At 36.0% G+C, this 16,869-nt stretch overlaps 1 protein-coding gene across 1 annotated transcript in view; it reads left to right on the forward strand.

Annotated features, from left to right (window-relative positions):
* Positions 1-16,869, forward strand: part of EDIL3 (EGF like repeats and discoidin domains 3) — a 772,555-nt gene that overhangs the window by 220,792 nt on the left and 534,894 nt on the right. Inside the window, exon 2 of the mRNA XM_007950540.2 lies at positions 4,053-4,181. Within this exon, the coding sequence (XP_007948731.1) occupies positions 4,053-4,181 (129 nt within the window). The remainder of the gene's footprint in view (positions 1-4,052; positions 4,182-16,869) is intronic.

Here is a 16,869-nt window from a genome sequence, read left to right on the forward strand (position 1 = left end):
GACAGCTGGAATCTGCAAGATATGATGAAAACTGAACAGATAGTCCTGTATCATTTGGCCACAGAAGCATTTTATGACTGGCACACATACCTGGTAGAAAACCAACTAGATTTACTATTATCACTTAAAAATAGTAGTACAGTAGCCAAGAATGGTTTCTTAGGATATCAAAAACTTCCCATAATAATGATGTAATTAAAAGGTCAGAAATTCAAGCCTAATGTAGCTCTGGGAATATCAGGACTATGATCCCACATTGATGTCCCTGGGAGATGAAAACAGTTAATGCACTCAGCTAGTAACAGAAAAGTTGGAAGTGGGAGTCTGCCTAAAGGTACCTCAGAAGAAAGTCCAGGCAGTCTACTTCCAAAAAGTCAGCCGATGAAAACTCTATGGAGCACAGTTCTACCCTGAAATAAACGAGGTCATCATGAGTTGGACTAGATTACAACTGGTATGAGTGAATCACACATCAGTCAATAGCCTGTGCAGGAAATTCTACATAGGAGATAGAGGGATCAGAAGGAGAGGCTCTTGATTTTGGATAAATAAGTAAATCCAACTTTGTATGCTTGAGAACTTCTTAGGTACAGCTCAAATCTTTCCTTTCTCTCATAGACTTTGCTGATGTCAGTGTAAATAAGCCAGTGCAGACATCTGCAATAATCTGTTGACATTGCGGCACCGGGTTCTGATCTGGAGATATAGAATTTTTCCTTTTGGTAGTATTGAAAATAGAATTATGACTGCCATCTTACAAAAAAAAAAAAAATGTTTGAGGTTAATACTTATCTTTATCCAATAATATGGAGCTAGTAGATGACTATATTGCTTATCTCCATGGATAAAGCTGTGATGCCTTCCTTGTTCATACCAAAGGCAGAGAGGCATGATATCAGGTTTAACACTGTAATTGACTCTTTTTATAAAATCTCAATAATAACCCTTTGCTTCTAGATTGATTACCATGGATAAAGGTTGTAGGGACTTTTCATTTCTTTTTCTATTACTTAGTATTTATAAACTAGATTGGAATGGTACTTTCATTGCTTTCCCTTTCTATAGCTACTTCTTGATCCTTAGAAGGTCAGGAAAATCCTCATCATTTTTTGCTATGACTACTTCAAAATATTAATGCCTATGCCTTTGCCCTCAGCCTTGCCTCTCTCCATTAGATCCAATAGAATGTTGCTTGAGTGACATTCTAAAACACTAATGTGACTATATATTTCCTATGCTCAAAGTCTTTTTATGATTCTCCAGTGCTTAAAAGATAAAATCCAAAGTTTTTGGCACAATATTCAAGGCCATTATTTCTATGACCTTACTACCTTCCTGACCGCACTTCCCTCTATTCCTCATACATGTCTATGCTCTAGCTATAAAGGGTAGCTTGAAGTTCCTGGGATGAGTCATGATATTTTTTCCTTTGTGAATGTTATTCCATTTGCCTGGGTTGTTGGGCTTGCACCCACTCCTCTTTTTTATCACTTGAGTGAATCCTTTTACAAGAGTTGTTAACCCCATAAATTGCATCATGTATACTATTCAGATCTCATATTACTATGCAGTTTAATACTTCCTCATCTTTTATCTTTCATATTAGGTTTTGCAGTTCTTGATTATAAAGACTGTGTCTTTAATTTCTGTATATTTAACAATTAGCTCAGTGCCTAACATTCACTGGGCACTCAAGAGATGGAAGGCTAAGTGGGTGAACTCATGAAGTTGAAGGCTGCCTGGGTAGCTGGCTAGCTAGATATATAAAATGCTAGAGAGTAAGTCTATTGAAGGGAAAACCCTCAATAAGATGGCTGGATACAGTGGCTGCAATGATAGGCTCAAGCATAGCAACAATCGTGAGGATGGAGCAGGACTGGGCAGTGTTTTATTCTGTGGTACAAGGGGTCACTATCAGTTAGAAGTGACTCAATAACAACTAAAAACAATGACAGTCTATTGAACTATCTTTTCTACAGTCTTCAAGTTCCCCAAATATACTGTATGAAGTGCTGCCAGAGTTGTCATCCTGAAATACAGATCTATGTGAAACTTTAAAATCTCTGCTTAAAGCTTCAGTGATGTTTTATTTTATAAATGACAGTGCCACATTTTAATAGTTTCTGATCTGACATGTCTACATATTCTTCAACCATTTCTAACCAAGGCTCCATATTCTAGTGATGCTAAATTCTTTGGTATTGAAAAAAATAATAATACACTTATTCATTCATTCATTCACTTGGCATTCATTCACTTGGCATGCTCTAAGATCTGTTTCATTATAAATGTGGTATTTTTATTTATCTTCTTAGTATAGCAAATGACTTACCATAATCATTTGATTACAATTATAACTTCTACTTTCATTTTCTTAAAATGTAAAAATAGTTAATCTGGGGTAGAAGTGAAATAATTCATTTGATAATTCTTACAAGTGAAGAAAGCTCCTAAGAAATAAAAAATAGGAAGTTGGGGCTCAAGTGTCTTTTTAATCTTGAGAAGGCTCATTTCTTTTCAGTCCAGGAGTTATACCAACACTTTCATCTATAACACCAGTTGACCCATTGCCACTCATGTGTGTCAGAGTGGAACTGTGGTCCATCGAGTTTTTCAGTGGTTGATTTTTTTGGAATTGTATCACCAAGTATTTCTTCTGTAGCACCTCTGTGTAAACTTGAATCTTCCATCTTTCCAGCTGAGTGTGCTAATCATTTGCACAAAGAGAAAGCTCAGAAGGCAGGAGTACATAGCAAAGGACAAAGAGGTAACCACAGGGAGGTAGTGGGAAGAGTAGGGACTGTAATCAATATCATGAAATGAAATGTGTATAAACTATTGTATGGAGAATAAAATTGCTCTGTAAATTTTCATCCAAATTACAATAAAAAAAAAATGAAATTTTATGATTCTGATTCAAATCCTCTGTATGTGGTAGAACCTCACCCACGTTCTGTCTGAAACATGTCTTATACTCTAGACCTAATCATTACTACTTTGGACATGTCAGGCTCCTCTGAGATAGTAGTACCCTCAAGATTTCTAGAAAACCAAGCCAAACTCACTGCCTTTGAGTTGACCCCTACCCATAGTGACCCCTTCTTGGGTTTCTGAGGTGGTATCACTAGGGAAGTAGATTGCCCAACTTTCCTTCCAAAGAGTGGCTGGTGGGTTTGAACCTCCAGCCTCTGGTTAGCAGTCAAATGCTTTTAAGCACATGCTCCCAGAGCTCCTAACATTTCTAGAAGGTCTTCTATTTAGCTGAGAGTATTGTTTAGGTCCCACTTTAATTATTTCCAGTAGCTCTGGTGGCATAGTGCCTAAGGCATTTGACTGCTACCCAAAAGGCTGACAGTTCAAACCCACCAGTCACTCCTAGGAAGGGAGACTAGGAAATCCACTCCTGTAGATTCCTCCTCAGAAACCCACAGAGGGGTTGCTATGAGTCCGAATCTACTCCACAGCAATGATTTTGGTTTTTCGTGATTTTATTTCTTTAGGAGTCCTTTGATGGTACAAGTGTAAAATAAACTTGGCTGCTAACCAAAAAGTTGAATGCTAGAGTCCACCCAGAGACACCCTGCAAAAAAAGTTTAGTTGGTGATCTATTTCTCCCAAAAAATTAACCATTGAAAACCTCGAGGAGCTCAGTTCTACTCTGACATATGTGGGTTTGCTAGGAAGTGGCATTGACTTTGTGGCAACTTGTGCTGGTTGTTTAATGAAGTAATTCTTGAATTCACAGATGTCTAGGTTAATTTTCTTTAACAAATTAGACAATATTTTCTTTACATATAATAAAGAACTCTCAAACTGAATTAATAACTTAAAATATGAAATATTTGAATTACAAACTTCAATTTTTACCCTGTTATATGGCATCTCTCTGAAAAGCACATGGTTTCAAATTGGCTTTGCCTAATTTATATGTAGAACAGTGACTTATTTTGTTGAAGGAAGATTAGTGGGTATGAGAAATAATATGTTTCAATGCCCAAGATTTAAAAAAATAAAGGAAAAAAAAATTAAATCTCTGTTCTTTTATCCTTCAGGTGATGTTTGTGATCCCAGTCCATGTGAAAATGGAGGTATCTGTTTGTCAGGGTTGGGTGATGACTCCTATTCCTGTGAGTGTCCAGATGGCTTCACAGATCCCAACTGTTCTAGTGTTGTGGAGGTTGGTAAGTGCAAGATTTAAACATTTTAGTGGTTATCTTTTTGTTTTCACGAGTGACTGCCAAATTTGCTTGGGGATCATTCTGGGTAATCCATATAAGGTTACTTTATGTTGCTAATTATGTTACTGCAGCTGAGGACTATCAACTTTTACTATTACTAGTTTATTCTTAAATTATATTTTCATCAGTTATATTCTAAAGTGAGATTTTATATTTTAGTTATTAACCTTATACTTAGTTATTAACATTAGACTACAAATATTTCAATATAAGAAATTCCTTTTATATCTAATATTAACATAAAATTTTATTTTTACTGTAAAATAAACCCCAAGTCAATTTATCCATGTGAAATAATCACTGTATATAAAATAGGATTTATATTTTAATGACTGTTAATATCCATTAATATTTTGTAGATGTTCTAATCATTACTTTACTAAGAATATAAATCTATGAAAGAAGATACTATTCCAACTGAAATCATCTTCAAAGTCTTTGCAAAAAGTCTTTGCAAAAATTGATTAGAGTCAATGATCATGTTAAAAATGTTTTTCATCTGTGAAGTACTTCATTGGCATGCATAACTTCCATAATTTCCAAATGACTCCCTATTAAAGAAATAGCTGTACTTTAATTTAGCACTGTGGAAAATTTTACAGAAGTTTTGCCTCTGATTGAAGGTAATTCCATGATTAAGTTTGAAAAAAAATTTCTATATTTTCCATGTCAGTACCAAAAGGAGTACAAAATGGACTATACATGTTCGATACAAGCAAACCAAATATGCTTTGGATTAAAGTTCTGATAATCAGTATGTACACTGGAAAACCTGAAGATTTCAAGGACTTTGAAAATACTTTTGAGGGATAAAATAATACTGTAGGGATAAGTTGGAGTTACCCATCATTATACCAATGTGTCTGACCAAGTATCTTATGCACATAACTATTGATTGAATGAATGAATGAATTATTACATAAGATCATTAACTTGCCATTATTGGCCATTACTTACTGGAATTTAGTGTTCTATATTTTTAAATATATTTTCCTCCTATTTTTTATATTATATTAGTAAAAATACATTATTTTTGAAAGAGTCCATAATATTATTACTGAAAGATAGTTTGCTCATGTAATTAATTTCAAACACAATTCTTTTTTTCTATGGTATTAAAAACTTGTTATCTTAGGGAGGTTGATACCAAAAAAAAAAAAAAAAAAACCCTCACTGCCATTGAGTCAATTCTGACTCATAGCGACCCCCACTGGATTTCCAAGACAGTAAATCTTTACAGAAGTAGATTGCCTGGTCTTCCTTCTAAGGAGTGGCTGGTGGGTTTGAATAGCCAACCCTCTGGTTAGCAATCAAATACCATAGGTACTGCACCACCAGAGCTCCTTGATGTTGATACAGTGCTATAGAAATTAAACTGTTGTAACCCTTTTGCCCTGTTTCCAAATATGTAAGTTGTTTCAGAGATTGAGAATGATATCTTCAGGAAAGATCTTTTTATCTCTGAAGAAAATTATAGCTGTAAATATTCCTAACATAAATGTGTAAGTAGAACTTAAATTTAGTGTTTTATTTTAGGCCCACTAACCCCAATTTTTAGTAAGCGGTATTTTTATCACTACTCTGAAAGAGTCAAACCTGAAATACAAGAGACAAAACATTCGAATAATGAAGAAGCTGATTGTTTTCACAGCCATTTTAAATAAATACTTGAATACTTATAGACATTTTTTTTTTTATTTTAAGAGCTTGTTTTACATTCAATGTCATGCATACATTTAGTTTCAATTCCCATTCACCATGTCCAACCCTAACCCAGTCTCCTCCCCTCCCTACCCTGCAACCCTCCCCCTGTCCCCCTCATAATTATGCCCTCCTGTTTGTCCTGCATTTCCTCAGTTTGAATGTTGGTCCTCTGATGTCCCATGGTTTATTGCTGTAAGGGATGTATTACCATTGAGTGGTGGGGTGGCATCCTGGGTTGAGTGGTCTGAGTGTACATCTTGTTAACTATTGGGCTGAGAGCCCACTGTGGGGGTAAGTTTTATTCCAGGTGCCAAATGTATTTCAGGGCATAGTATTGGGAGTCTCACCAGATTTCATCTGACCAGTAATTCTGGTCATTATTAAGTTTTTGGATTTTTTCCACATTTTCTCTCCCATTCTATCCAGGATCTCCAGATTTGATCCTTTCCTAAGTGGTTGGCATTGGTAGCCGGGCACCATCCAGTTCTTCTGGTCTCGAGGGCCATCATGTCCTAGGGCTGATTGCTTCTAAATGCCTTTGTTTTTGTGTGTGTGTGTTCCTCTTCATTTCCGATGCTAAGAGACCATTAGCTGCATCTTAGATGGCTGCTTGAAAGCTTTTAAGACCATAGTCACTACTTACCAGTGTAGGATGTGGAACAATGCTTTTATGTATTTTGTTGTGCCAATTGAGTCTGGTGTACCCCAGTAGTATGGTCCTGAGGTAGTAGATCTATTGGATCTCTCTCCCATAGTGTCGGGAAAGACAATATTTTTAAATATTAATTCAATTTTTATCATTTTATCACAAGTGTGATCCTATGGGCAGCCACACTTGAAGTATATTGTCATATTCCATTTATTTCAATGACATATAGGAAAAGCAAATGCTTATAGAGTAAAACTATACTGAGATGCATTATTTTATATTATTACAATATAATATGAGAGCATATTGAGAAATACCATTGTTATACTATATCACCTGAACCTATATGCTTTTATTATTTATTTCATGTCATCTTACCCTTTCATTAGTTATATTTGTGAGATTTTGTAAGAAATATGTTCAAATTGTGTTTGCTTTATCATTTAACATAGCATGTTAGTTCAACCAACTCTAATGTCATATATTGCTTCCATAGCATTAAAATATTAGCAAATCAATGACCTAAAAGTTTTAATACCCATAGTTATTTAAATACAACTTTACGTATTTTCTAATAGTTTTTAAAAGATAATAAAATAAAAGAAAATCAAATAAAAATTTTAAGTTAGATATTTCTTTAGGATAAGCACTTTAGCTTACCTACATTTTAACTACCTGTTTCTCAATATGTTCTTGTATATATTAAGTGCACCAATTTTATTGAATAACAGTACTTAGTGGCAATGGTTTTAATATCTAGCATACCTTTATTTTATTTTGTTTTGTTTTCATATTTTTGAAACTAATTTCTGAGACGAGATATTTGAAATATTATAACATTAAAGACTCTCCTCCCTTTTCAATTTAGAAATTGACTACTTTGTTGGTATGTATTTTTTTCTTGTAAGATAAATTATTTCCTTGCTATTAGGTAGGACTCTCGCAGAAAGCACAGAGTGTACTGGAATTTTATACAGACAATCAGTAGATATTTTAAGGTAATATATACAAAGACAACATAATATTTCAGCTGTCATTATAGCTGTATTTCTTTATATATACTTTTAATATACACAAAGATAGAGATGTGTATGTTTTCTTATAACTTCTGAACCATATAAATTGTATGAGTATATTAAGTTCTAATACTGTGTATTTTTAATTTCCAAGGGAAATAAAACAATTTTTCTCTATTTGCTTAGAACAAGTGACACCACTTTTAAATTTTAAAATTTATTTTTTACTCCATTCATTCTATATTTTAACATACAAGCTTCTCATTGCAACATATCTGAAAAGGAGATTTCAAATACGTGCTATTCTTAGTGATAAAAACCCCTTCATGATTTTAAACCTAACTTTAATTACTTTAGTAGCCTTGTTACTGAACTTCTTGATGGTACCTATTTCAAAGAGATCTTCATTCAATTTTGTACTTTGATTCTTTCCTTTCAAAGCATCAAATGCCATATAACACAAAACACCACATTTGCAATCAATCCACACATTAGCATTCCTATAATATATATAAATATATGTGGAAGCTAAGAAAAACTGACTTGTTCAGGTTTCTGCACTTCATTCAGTAGAGAACAGTGCTTTTCTTTGGGTTCCCTTGTGTTTATTCCAAGGAACCCTGGCATTGCAGTGATTAAGCACTTGGCTGCTAACAAGAAGTTCAGCTTTACAAACTCACCGGGTGTTTTGCAGGAGAAAAATGTACCAGTGTGGTTCCATAAAGATTTACAGGCTTGGAAACCTTATGAGACCAATTCTACCTGCCCCATAGGGTAGCTAGAAGTCAGAATCAGTTCAATAGCAGAGGGTTGAGTTTGGTTTTGTGTTTACTCCAATGTCAATCCATTTCTTTCTTTGTATGCTTCTTTCTCATTCTCTCCCTTCATATATATTAACATATCTCAGTCTACTTAGCTTCTTAAAATTTTAAGACTAATTTCTCTTATTCACAGAAGACAACAATAACACAAAGGAAAGAAAAAGTTCCCATATCACATCCTCATATTTGAAGACTTCATCCAGATTATAGTGTTTGAACAAATGTCCACTCAGCATTACATCTCTTTCCAGGGGACTTGTAGACAAGACACCTTGTGGTCAAGCCCCAAATTACTTCTCTGTTAGCCACTCATGTTCTTGGATGGTGCTGTGATACTTAGAGCCAAATGTTGACACACTTATTTCATACAGAAATTTTCTATTACTGGCCAATATTCTAGAGTCTATATATGGAAACCTTGGGAGTTACTAAATTGTTCATGTTTGGTAGCATCATTCTCCTCTGTATGCTTTCAGAGCAATCCAGTAAACTAGGTACAATGCAAATATCTAGTATATTAATGTAATCAAGGGGAAGGAAATGCGTATTGGTTTATGATGGCAAACATATTCACAGAAATTGCTATCTAGCTGGGAAAGCAAATAAATAAATCACATAAATATAATGGCCGTATGAGATACCCTATCTTAACCTGTCAGGTAATGTATGTACTACCACCATCAGTTGCGACTGAGTCAATTTCAACTCATGGTGACTTTGGCAGTTAAGGTTATCTGTCAGCTTGGATGGGACTGGTTTTGAGTGGCTAGGCAGCTGGTTGTAGTTATTCCCCATGTCAACATTGGTAATCTACTCCATGGTGGAAACTACTGGAGCAGCTGAGTCACTGCCTTAAGAATGCAGTCGGCTTCCAGTATATAAGGAGAAGTTTTGAGAAAGGTCTGCAACTTTTGGGCACACTTGGACCCTGCATGTAGCTGAGTCTTTATTTAGCAGCCTGCCACACCTTTCAATCTTGGAACTTTTTCTGGACTTGAATTAGTGGCCTGCCATGTTATTTGATAATCTTGGGATGGTGCCTTTTTACCTGTCACCCTTTTGTTTAAAGGCTGCCTGAGTTAAGAAAAACCTCCAGCTTCAATGGACTGGGAGCAAGAGGCAGAGCTGAAGCCCAAGGTTAAGGACCTTTCCTTAGGGTTTGGCACTTTGAACTCAGACTTTTAGCCTCCAAAACTGTAAGAGAATGAATCTTTGTTCAAGGCACCCATTTGTGGAATTTCTTCTAGAGCAGTACTAGAGAACCAAAAGAGTGACCACATGTATGTTAGAGTGAGATTTTCTTTCAAGGTACCTCTGGGTAGATTCAAACTACTAACCTTTAGATTAGTAGCTGAACTCTTAACCATTTGTCCTATCCAGGAACTATATACTTACTGGCAGAAGAAAAACAAACAAATAAATAAATAATCCAAAAAATGATTTGCATTTATCAGGAGGAAAATTAAAAGTTTTCCAGAAAGAGGAAATAACATGTAGAAAAGTCAGGTAATGAGAAATTTCATGGAGGAAAAATATGGTGCATTCATCCTATGAACTGAACGATGAAGGTCACTGTGGCTGGAGCTTGAAGGAGTGAAAATGAGTGCCCAGCAATGAGGCTGAAGATGCCAGATTCTGCATGGTGTTGCCAAATGTCTAAGGACTTAGACTTTGTATTAAGAACAACGAAGAAGATTTATACTTTTGGATGATTACTGTCACTGCAGTAGGGAAAATATATTAGAGCAAAATAAGGCAGGGGGACAATTTTAATGCTACAAGGTAAAAGTGATCTTGGCTTGGGTCAGCATAGTAACAAGGAGATTTGGAGAGTAAATAATTATCTATAGAATACAATAAACAATTATTGATGATTTATCAAGTATTAAAGAAAAGTGGTTTAGAAAAAGGGAGGAATAAAGAAACATTTCAATTTCTTACCTGAGAAACTGGGTGTCATTGACTAAGATATTGTAAATTAAGGATGCGCAGGTTTTGAAGGCAGAAAATTAGTACAGTATTTCACATATTGAATTTGTGAAATTCTTTTTACCTATAGCTAAGAACTCAAGTATTAGATGGAAGCTTAGACTCGGAAGTCATAATCATGCAGATGGTTTTGAAGCCCAATAAGTGAATAAATCTGCTATTCTGCCCTACTGCTTTCCTTTCATTATGATATACTGGTTATATTTACCCCAGAACACAAAGAATATCCTACAAATTAAAAACATAATAATTTGTGAACAAAATAGAGGGCCTAGAGATGAAAACTAGGAATTTAAACTGATTTGAAATAGTTTAGTCATGGCCAATGGAAACAAGAGCTGCACATTGTACAACAACTAAATCTCTTATGTGGCAGATTTTGACCAGAGTAAGAAACAGATGGCCAAGACACATTCAAAGCAGCATGTTCAGCCACCATCTTTGAGTGAGGTTCCACTGCCTGTTTCCTAATTGGGTCAAAATCCACCACCCAAAACATTTGGTTGCTATGCAACATATACACCACCCTTGTTTCTGTCGCCCTTGACTAATCTCTTGTAAATTGGTTCAAAGCCCTGATGGAAACTGATCAGAAGGCCATAAAGATTTAAGGAATCGGAAGAGAAAGCTTAGTGTGTAAAGGATTCTGGGAAGGAGTGGAGAGGTAGATAGAAGAAAAATCAGGAAAATGTCCCACCCCAAATTTAAGGTTAATGTATGTTTCAAGAAAAAGATGATCAGCAGTGTCAAATACTGGGGAAAAATTGAGAAATATAAGGATTTATATTGATTATATGGGAGCTCTGGTGGTGTAGTGCCTAAGACATTTGACTGCTAACCAGAAGGATGGGAGTTCAAACCTACCAGTCACTCCTTGGAAGGAAGATTGGGAAACCTACTTCAGTAGAGATACCACCTCAGAAACCCAAGGATGGGTCAATATGAGTCAAAATAGACTTGATGTCAGTGAGTTTGTTTTTGTTATATGTGATTTATGAATGATATCACCAAACTCAGTTTTGCTGGAGTTGTAGGGAAAAACCTAGACTTTTAATGAAGGAATTAGTGAAAAGTAAAAGGGGGAAAAACGAAAATAAACATTCACCCATGCATTAATTTATTTGTTTATTAATCAGATAACTTTTGAGCATCAACTTTGTACCACATATTCTTCTTGGTACTGAGGATATAACCATTTAAAAAAAGAGAGAGAGAAAGAGTTTTGATCTTCTATTGAAATGATTCAATCATTATAATGAAATGTGCAAAACCTGTAGTTAGAAAACCAAAATAGAGGAAAATGCTCAACATTTCTCATGCTGAAAGAACTGGGGAAAAAAATGTTACCCTCAAATTGCAATATTGAAAGATTCTGTGGACAATATGTTGAATGAAGCAGGAAACATCAAAAGAAAATGGAAGTAATACACAGAGTCACTATACCAAAGAGTAGATATCATCCATTTCAGGAGGTGACATATGATCAAGAACCAACAGTATTGAAGGAAGAAACTGAAGTTGCACTAAAGGAATTGGTGAAAAACAAGTCTTCAGGAATTGACAGAATACCCATTGAGATGTTTCAACAAACGGATGCCTCACTGGAGGCACTCACTCATCTATGCCAAGAGATTTGGAAGAGAGCTACCTGACCAACTGACTGCAAGAGATCCGTTTGTCCCCATTCCAAACAAAGGTGATCCCACAGAATGTGGAAATTATTGAACAATTATCACTGATATCACATACAAGTAAAATCTTACTGCAGATAATTAAAAAATGGTTGCAGCAGTATATTGACAGAGAACTTCCAGATGCAGCAATGGATTCGTGTATAGTAGGGATCGTGAGGCTGGCACAGGACCAGGTATTGTTTTGTTCTGTTGTACATAGGGTCACTATGAGTTGGAGATGACTCAACGGCACATAACAACAACAACATGCAAATGAGAATATCAAAGACCAAACACCAGAGGAATTGTGGGACAACATTAAGAACGTCATCCATGCAGAAAGGCAAGGGTCATTAAAAAGACAGGAAAGGAAGAAAGATTAAAATGGATGTCAGAAGAGACTCTAAAACTTGCCCTTGAATGGAGAGTAGCTAAAGCAAATGGAAGGCATGACAAGATAAAAGAGCTAAACAAAAGATTTCAAAGAGCAACTTGAGAAGAGAGTCAATTATTATAATGAAATGTACAAAGACCTGGAGTTAGAAAACCAAAAGGGAAGAACATGCTTGGGATTTCTCAAGGTGAAAGAACTGAGGAAAAAATTCAGGCTTTGAGTTGCAATATTGAACAATGGGCGAAATATTGCATGATGCAGGAAACATCAAAGGAAGATGGAAGGAATACACAGAATCACTATACCAAAAAGAACTGGTCAATGTTCATCCATTTCAGGAGGTGGCATATGATCAAAAACCAGTGATTCTGAGGGAAGAAGTCAAAGTTGCACTGAAGGAATTTGTGAAAACAAGGTTCCAGGAACTGATGGGATACAAATTGAAATATTTCAACAAATGGATGCCATGCTAGAGGCACTCACTTGTCTATGCCAAAAAATTTTGAAGACAACTACCTGGCCAACTGACTGGAAGAAATCCATATTTTTATTAATTCCCAAGAAAGGTGATCTTACAGAATGTGGAAATTATTGAACAATATAATTAGTATCACATACAAGTAAAATCTTGCTGAAGATAATTCAAAAATGGTTGCAGCAGGATATTGACAGAGAACTTCCATAAATGCAAGCTGGATTCAGAAGAGGATGTGGAATGAGAGATATTATTGCTGAATTGTCAGAAGGATCTTAGCTAAAAGTAGACAATACCAGAAAGATGTTTACTTGTGTTATTGACAATGCAAAAGCATCTGATTATGTTCTTGTTGTTATGTGCTGTTGAGTTGTCTCTGACTCATAGCGACTTTATATAAACAGAACGAACACTGCCTAGTCCTGTGCCAGCCTCATGATTCCTACTATACCTGAGCCATTGCTGCAGCCACTGTGTCAATCCATCTCGTTGAAGGCCTCCCACTCTTTGGTCGACCCTCCACCCTACCAAGCATGACATCCTTCTCCAAGGAATAGTCCCTTGCATATGAGGTGATTGAAAATACTATGGCTTGGGTTAACCGAATCATAGTCTTCAAGAGTCATCTTTGCTCTTCAGCCCTTGAAAGGGGTCTTTTGCAACAGATTTGCCCAGTGCAATACATCTTTTGATGTCCTGACTGTTGTTTCCATTGGCACTGATTGCAGAACCAAGCAATATGAAGCCTTTGACCATTTCAGTCTTCTCTCCATTTATCATGATATTCCATATTGGTCCAGTTGTGAGGATTTTTGTTTTCTTTATATTGAGGTGTAATCCATACTGCAGAGTGGAGAGTATAATCTCCATCAGTAAGTTCTTCAAGTCATCCTCACTTTCAACAAGCAAAGTTGTGTCGTCTCTGTATCTAGGTTTTTAATGAGACTTCCTCCAATTCTGATGCCACATTGTTCTTCATATAGTCCAGCTTCTCAGATTATTTGTTCAGCATACAGATTGAATAAGTATGGTGAAAGGATCCAACTATGACACACTCCCTTCCTAATTTTAAACCATGCAGTATCCCCTTGTTCTGTTAGAACTACAGCCTCCTTGTCTAGGACAGTTTCCTCATGAGTACAATAAACTATTCTGGAATTCCCATTCTTCTCAAAGTTATCCACAATTTGTTATGATCCACACAATTGAATGCCTTTGAATAGTCAATAAAACACAAATAAACATATTTTTTGTATTCTTTGCTTTCAGTCAAGATCCATCTGATGTCAGCTATGATATCTCTCACTCCATGTCCCCTTCTGAATCCACCTTGCATTTCTGGAAGTTCTCTGTCAGTATACGGATGTAACCATTTTTTAATTATCTTCAGTAAGATTTTACTTTTGTGTGATATCAGTGATATTGTTTGATAATTTCCACATCCTTTCTTTGGAATGGTGATTGTGTGCATCATAACAAATTATGGATAACATTTACAAAAATGAGAATTCCAGCCCACTTAACTGTGCTCATAAAGAACCTGTACGTAGACAAGTCTGTAGGTCAGGCAGCAGGCTGAAGAACTCTCCTGGCTCATGGAATTATGAGGCTTGTGAATCCATAATCTGTCAGTGAGGGAGCAGATCAAGACTTCTGAAGGCTTATAGCCTAGAAAATCAGAAAATGGGCAATGAGGAGTTTAAGGTTGAGGGTGAGCTTTTCAAGAACACCCAGTTTTATTCTTGAGGTGGGACATCCCCCAAGGAAACTCCTCTTTTAACTAATTTACTGAACACATCAGATCACAATATACTGCACTGGAAGAGCAACTAGTTCCTTGTCTGCCAAACTACTAAGAGTCATAACCTAGCCAGGTTGACACACCACATTAACCCTGAAGTCAAGATAAAGAGTCTGCCCTTGAGATAATTACAATTGAGACATTGTTGTAAGTCACACAGATTGATACTCATTAAAAAAGGTAGAAAATTATAATTTAGGAGGGTTACAAAGTGCTATGGGTATCAAGAGATAGAAAGTTCACTTTGAATCCTCAGGGTCAAATTTTATGACTGAGATGATCTCTGAGATGAGCTGCGATGGAAGTGTATGGTTCATGAGTGGAAATGATTGGAGAGAATTTTTTAAGCAAAATTTACAGGATGATAAAAGCACAAAAATAGAGAACTCCTGGAAGAATTACCATGTATAATTGCCTACATCGAGTCAATTTTGACTCATAGCATCCTCCTTTGGGTTTCTGAGTAAGTAAATCTTTACAGAAGTAGATTGCCCAGTCTTCCTTCTGCAAAGTGACTGATGAGTTTGAACCTCCAGCCTTCTGGTTAGCAGTCCAATGCATTAGGCACTATTCCACCAGAGCTCCTTGTTTATAGGGAGAATTAGAAGGCAGTGGTGGTTCAGTGGTAGAATGTATGCCATCCATATGAAAGACTTGGTTTTGATGCCCCTTATGTGCATCCACGACCTGTCTGTCAGTAGAGGCTATGATGATGAACAGGTTGTAGCAGGGTTTCCGGACTCAAACATACTAGGAACAAAGGCCTGATCTACTTTCAAAAATCAACCGATGAAAACCCAGTAGGTCCTGTTGTGCTTGGTATGCTACAAGTCGGGACTAACTTTATAGCAGCTGACAGTGATAGGAACGACTGGGAGCAACACAAGAACACCAATTCAGATCCATATTGAATAGAGCCTCTAGTCATCTCCTTTAACTGTTCCATAATATAATTTCCAATATTATTAACAAAATTATCTCATGAACATAAATATGTAATCTCTCTTGATAATACATTATGAAAGCATCCATTCAATATACAAAAAAACAACACCAAACTCTTAACTGCCTAATATTTGAGGTAATTTTAAAGTATTACCTCAGGCTTGTCTTTTGAGGATTAAATTATTTAAATTGTACTAGCATTTATTTTTTCTATTACATTTTAATTCTGTCTCCAAGATAAATCTATTATGCAATTCATTAATTATTTTGATGGCTTTCAATAAGACTTGGCAGTGTAGTGCCTAAGGCATTTCACTGCTAACCAGAAGGCTGGTGGTTCAAACCTACCAGCAACTCCTCTGAAGGAAGGTTGGGCAATCTACTTCCTTAGAGATACTGCCTTGGAAACCCAAGGAGGGGTCACTATGAGTTGGATCCAACTTGACAACTGTGACTTTGGTTTTGGTTTTGGTTTGGTCTAAGAGGGAGTTGATTTGGAAAGAGCTGACTTTGACTCATTGACTGAAATTAATCAAATATAAATGGTAGCCTAGAATTTACAACCCTTATTAGTTGTTGGAAGGATCAACCATAAAGGCTTAAAGGTAGTTTCCAGGAAACCTACCCACAATTAGAAATGTCAATTGACAGGTGGAAAAATCTCATGAGATGCCACAAAATATTTATTTTCACCTGGATGTGCACCTATTCATGGACACTAAGGAAACTTTCAGTGAAGACAAATGTTTAGTCTTCCTGTCTGTGAACTTTTATCAACTGTAAATGAAATGAATGTGAACTAGATTCTTCATTAAAAGACAAATAAAAAGTTATAAGAATGCCTTTAAGACTTCATTTGGTTTAAAACATTTGCAGTTCTTCCCCATTGCTAGATACTTTTAACATTACTTGCATATTCTCCCTGGCATGATCTCCTCATCCCATATCCTCTCCTTTATTCCCTAACCACACATATCCTCAGGAAGAAGATAAGATTCGGAGTTACCAATGCTCTGGGAATTAGTCTCTAATGTGGGTCTGAAGGCAGAAAGGACAGGGATTTTATTATTATTATTATTATTTTAATAGCTAGTGCAATGTTCTGGTAGCATAGTGGCTAAAGCACTTGACTGCTAACCAGAAGGCTGGCGGTTCAAACGCACC

The sequence above is a fragment of the Orycteropus afer genome, unplaced genomic scaffold (genome assembly GCF_000298275.1).
Source record: "Orycteropus afer afer isolate SDZICR_OR568_19922 unplaced genomic scaffold, OryAfe1.0 scaffold00276, whole genome shotgun sequence".
In the NCBI taxonomy this organism is placed as follows: domain Eukaryota; kingdom Metazoa; phylum Chordata; class Mammalia; order Tubulidentata; family Orycteropodidae; genus Orycteropus; species Orycteropus afer.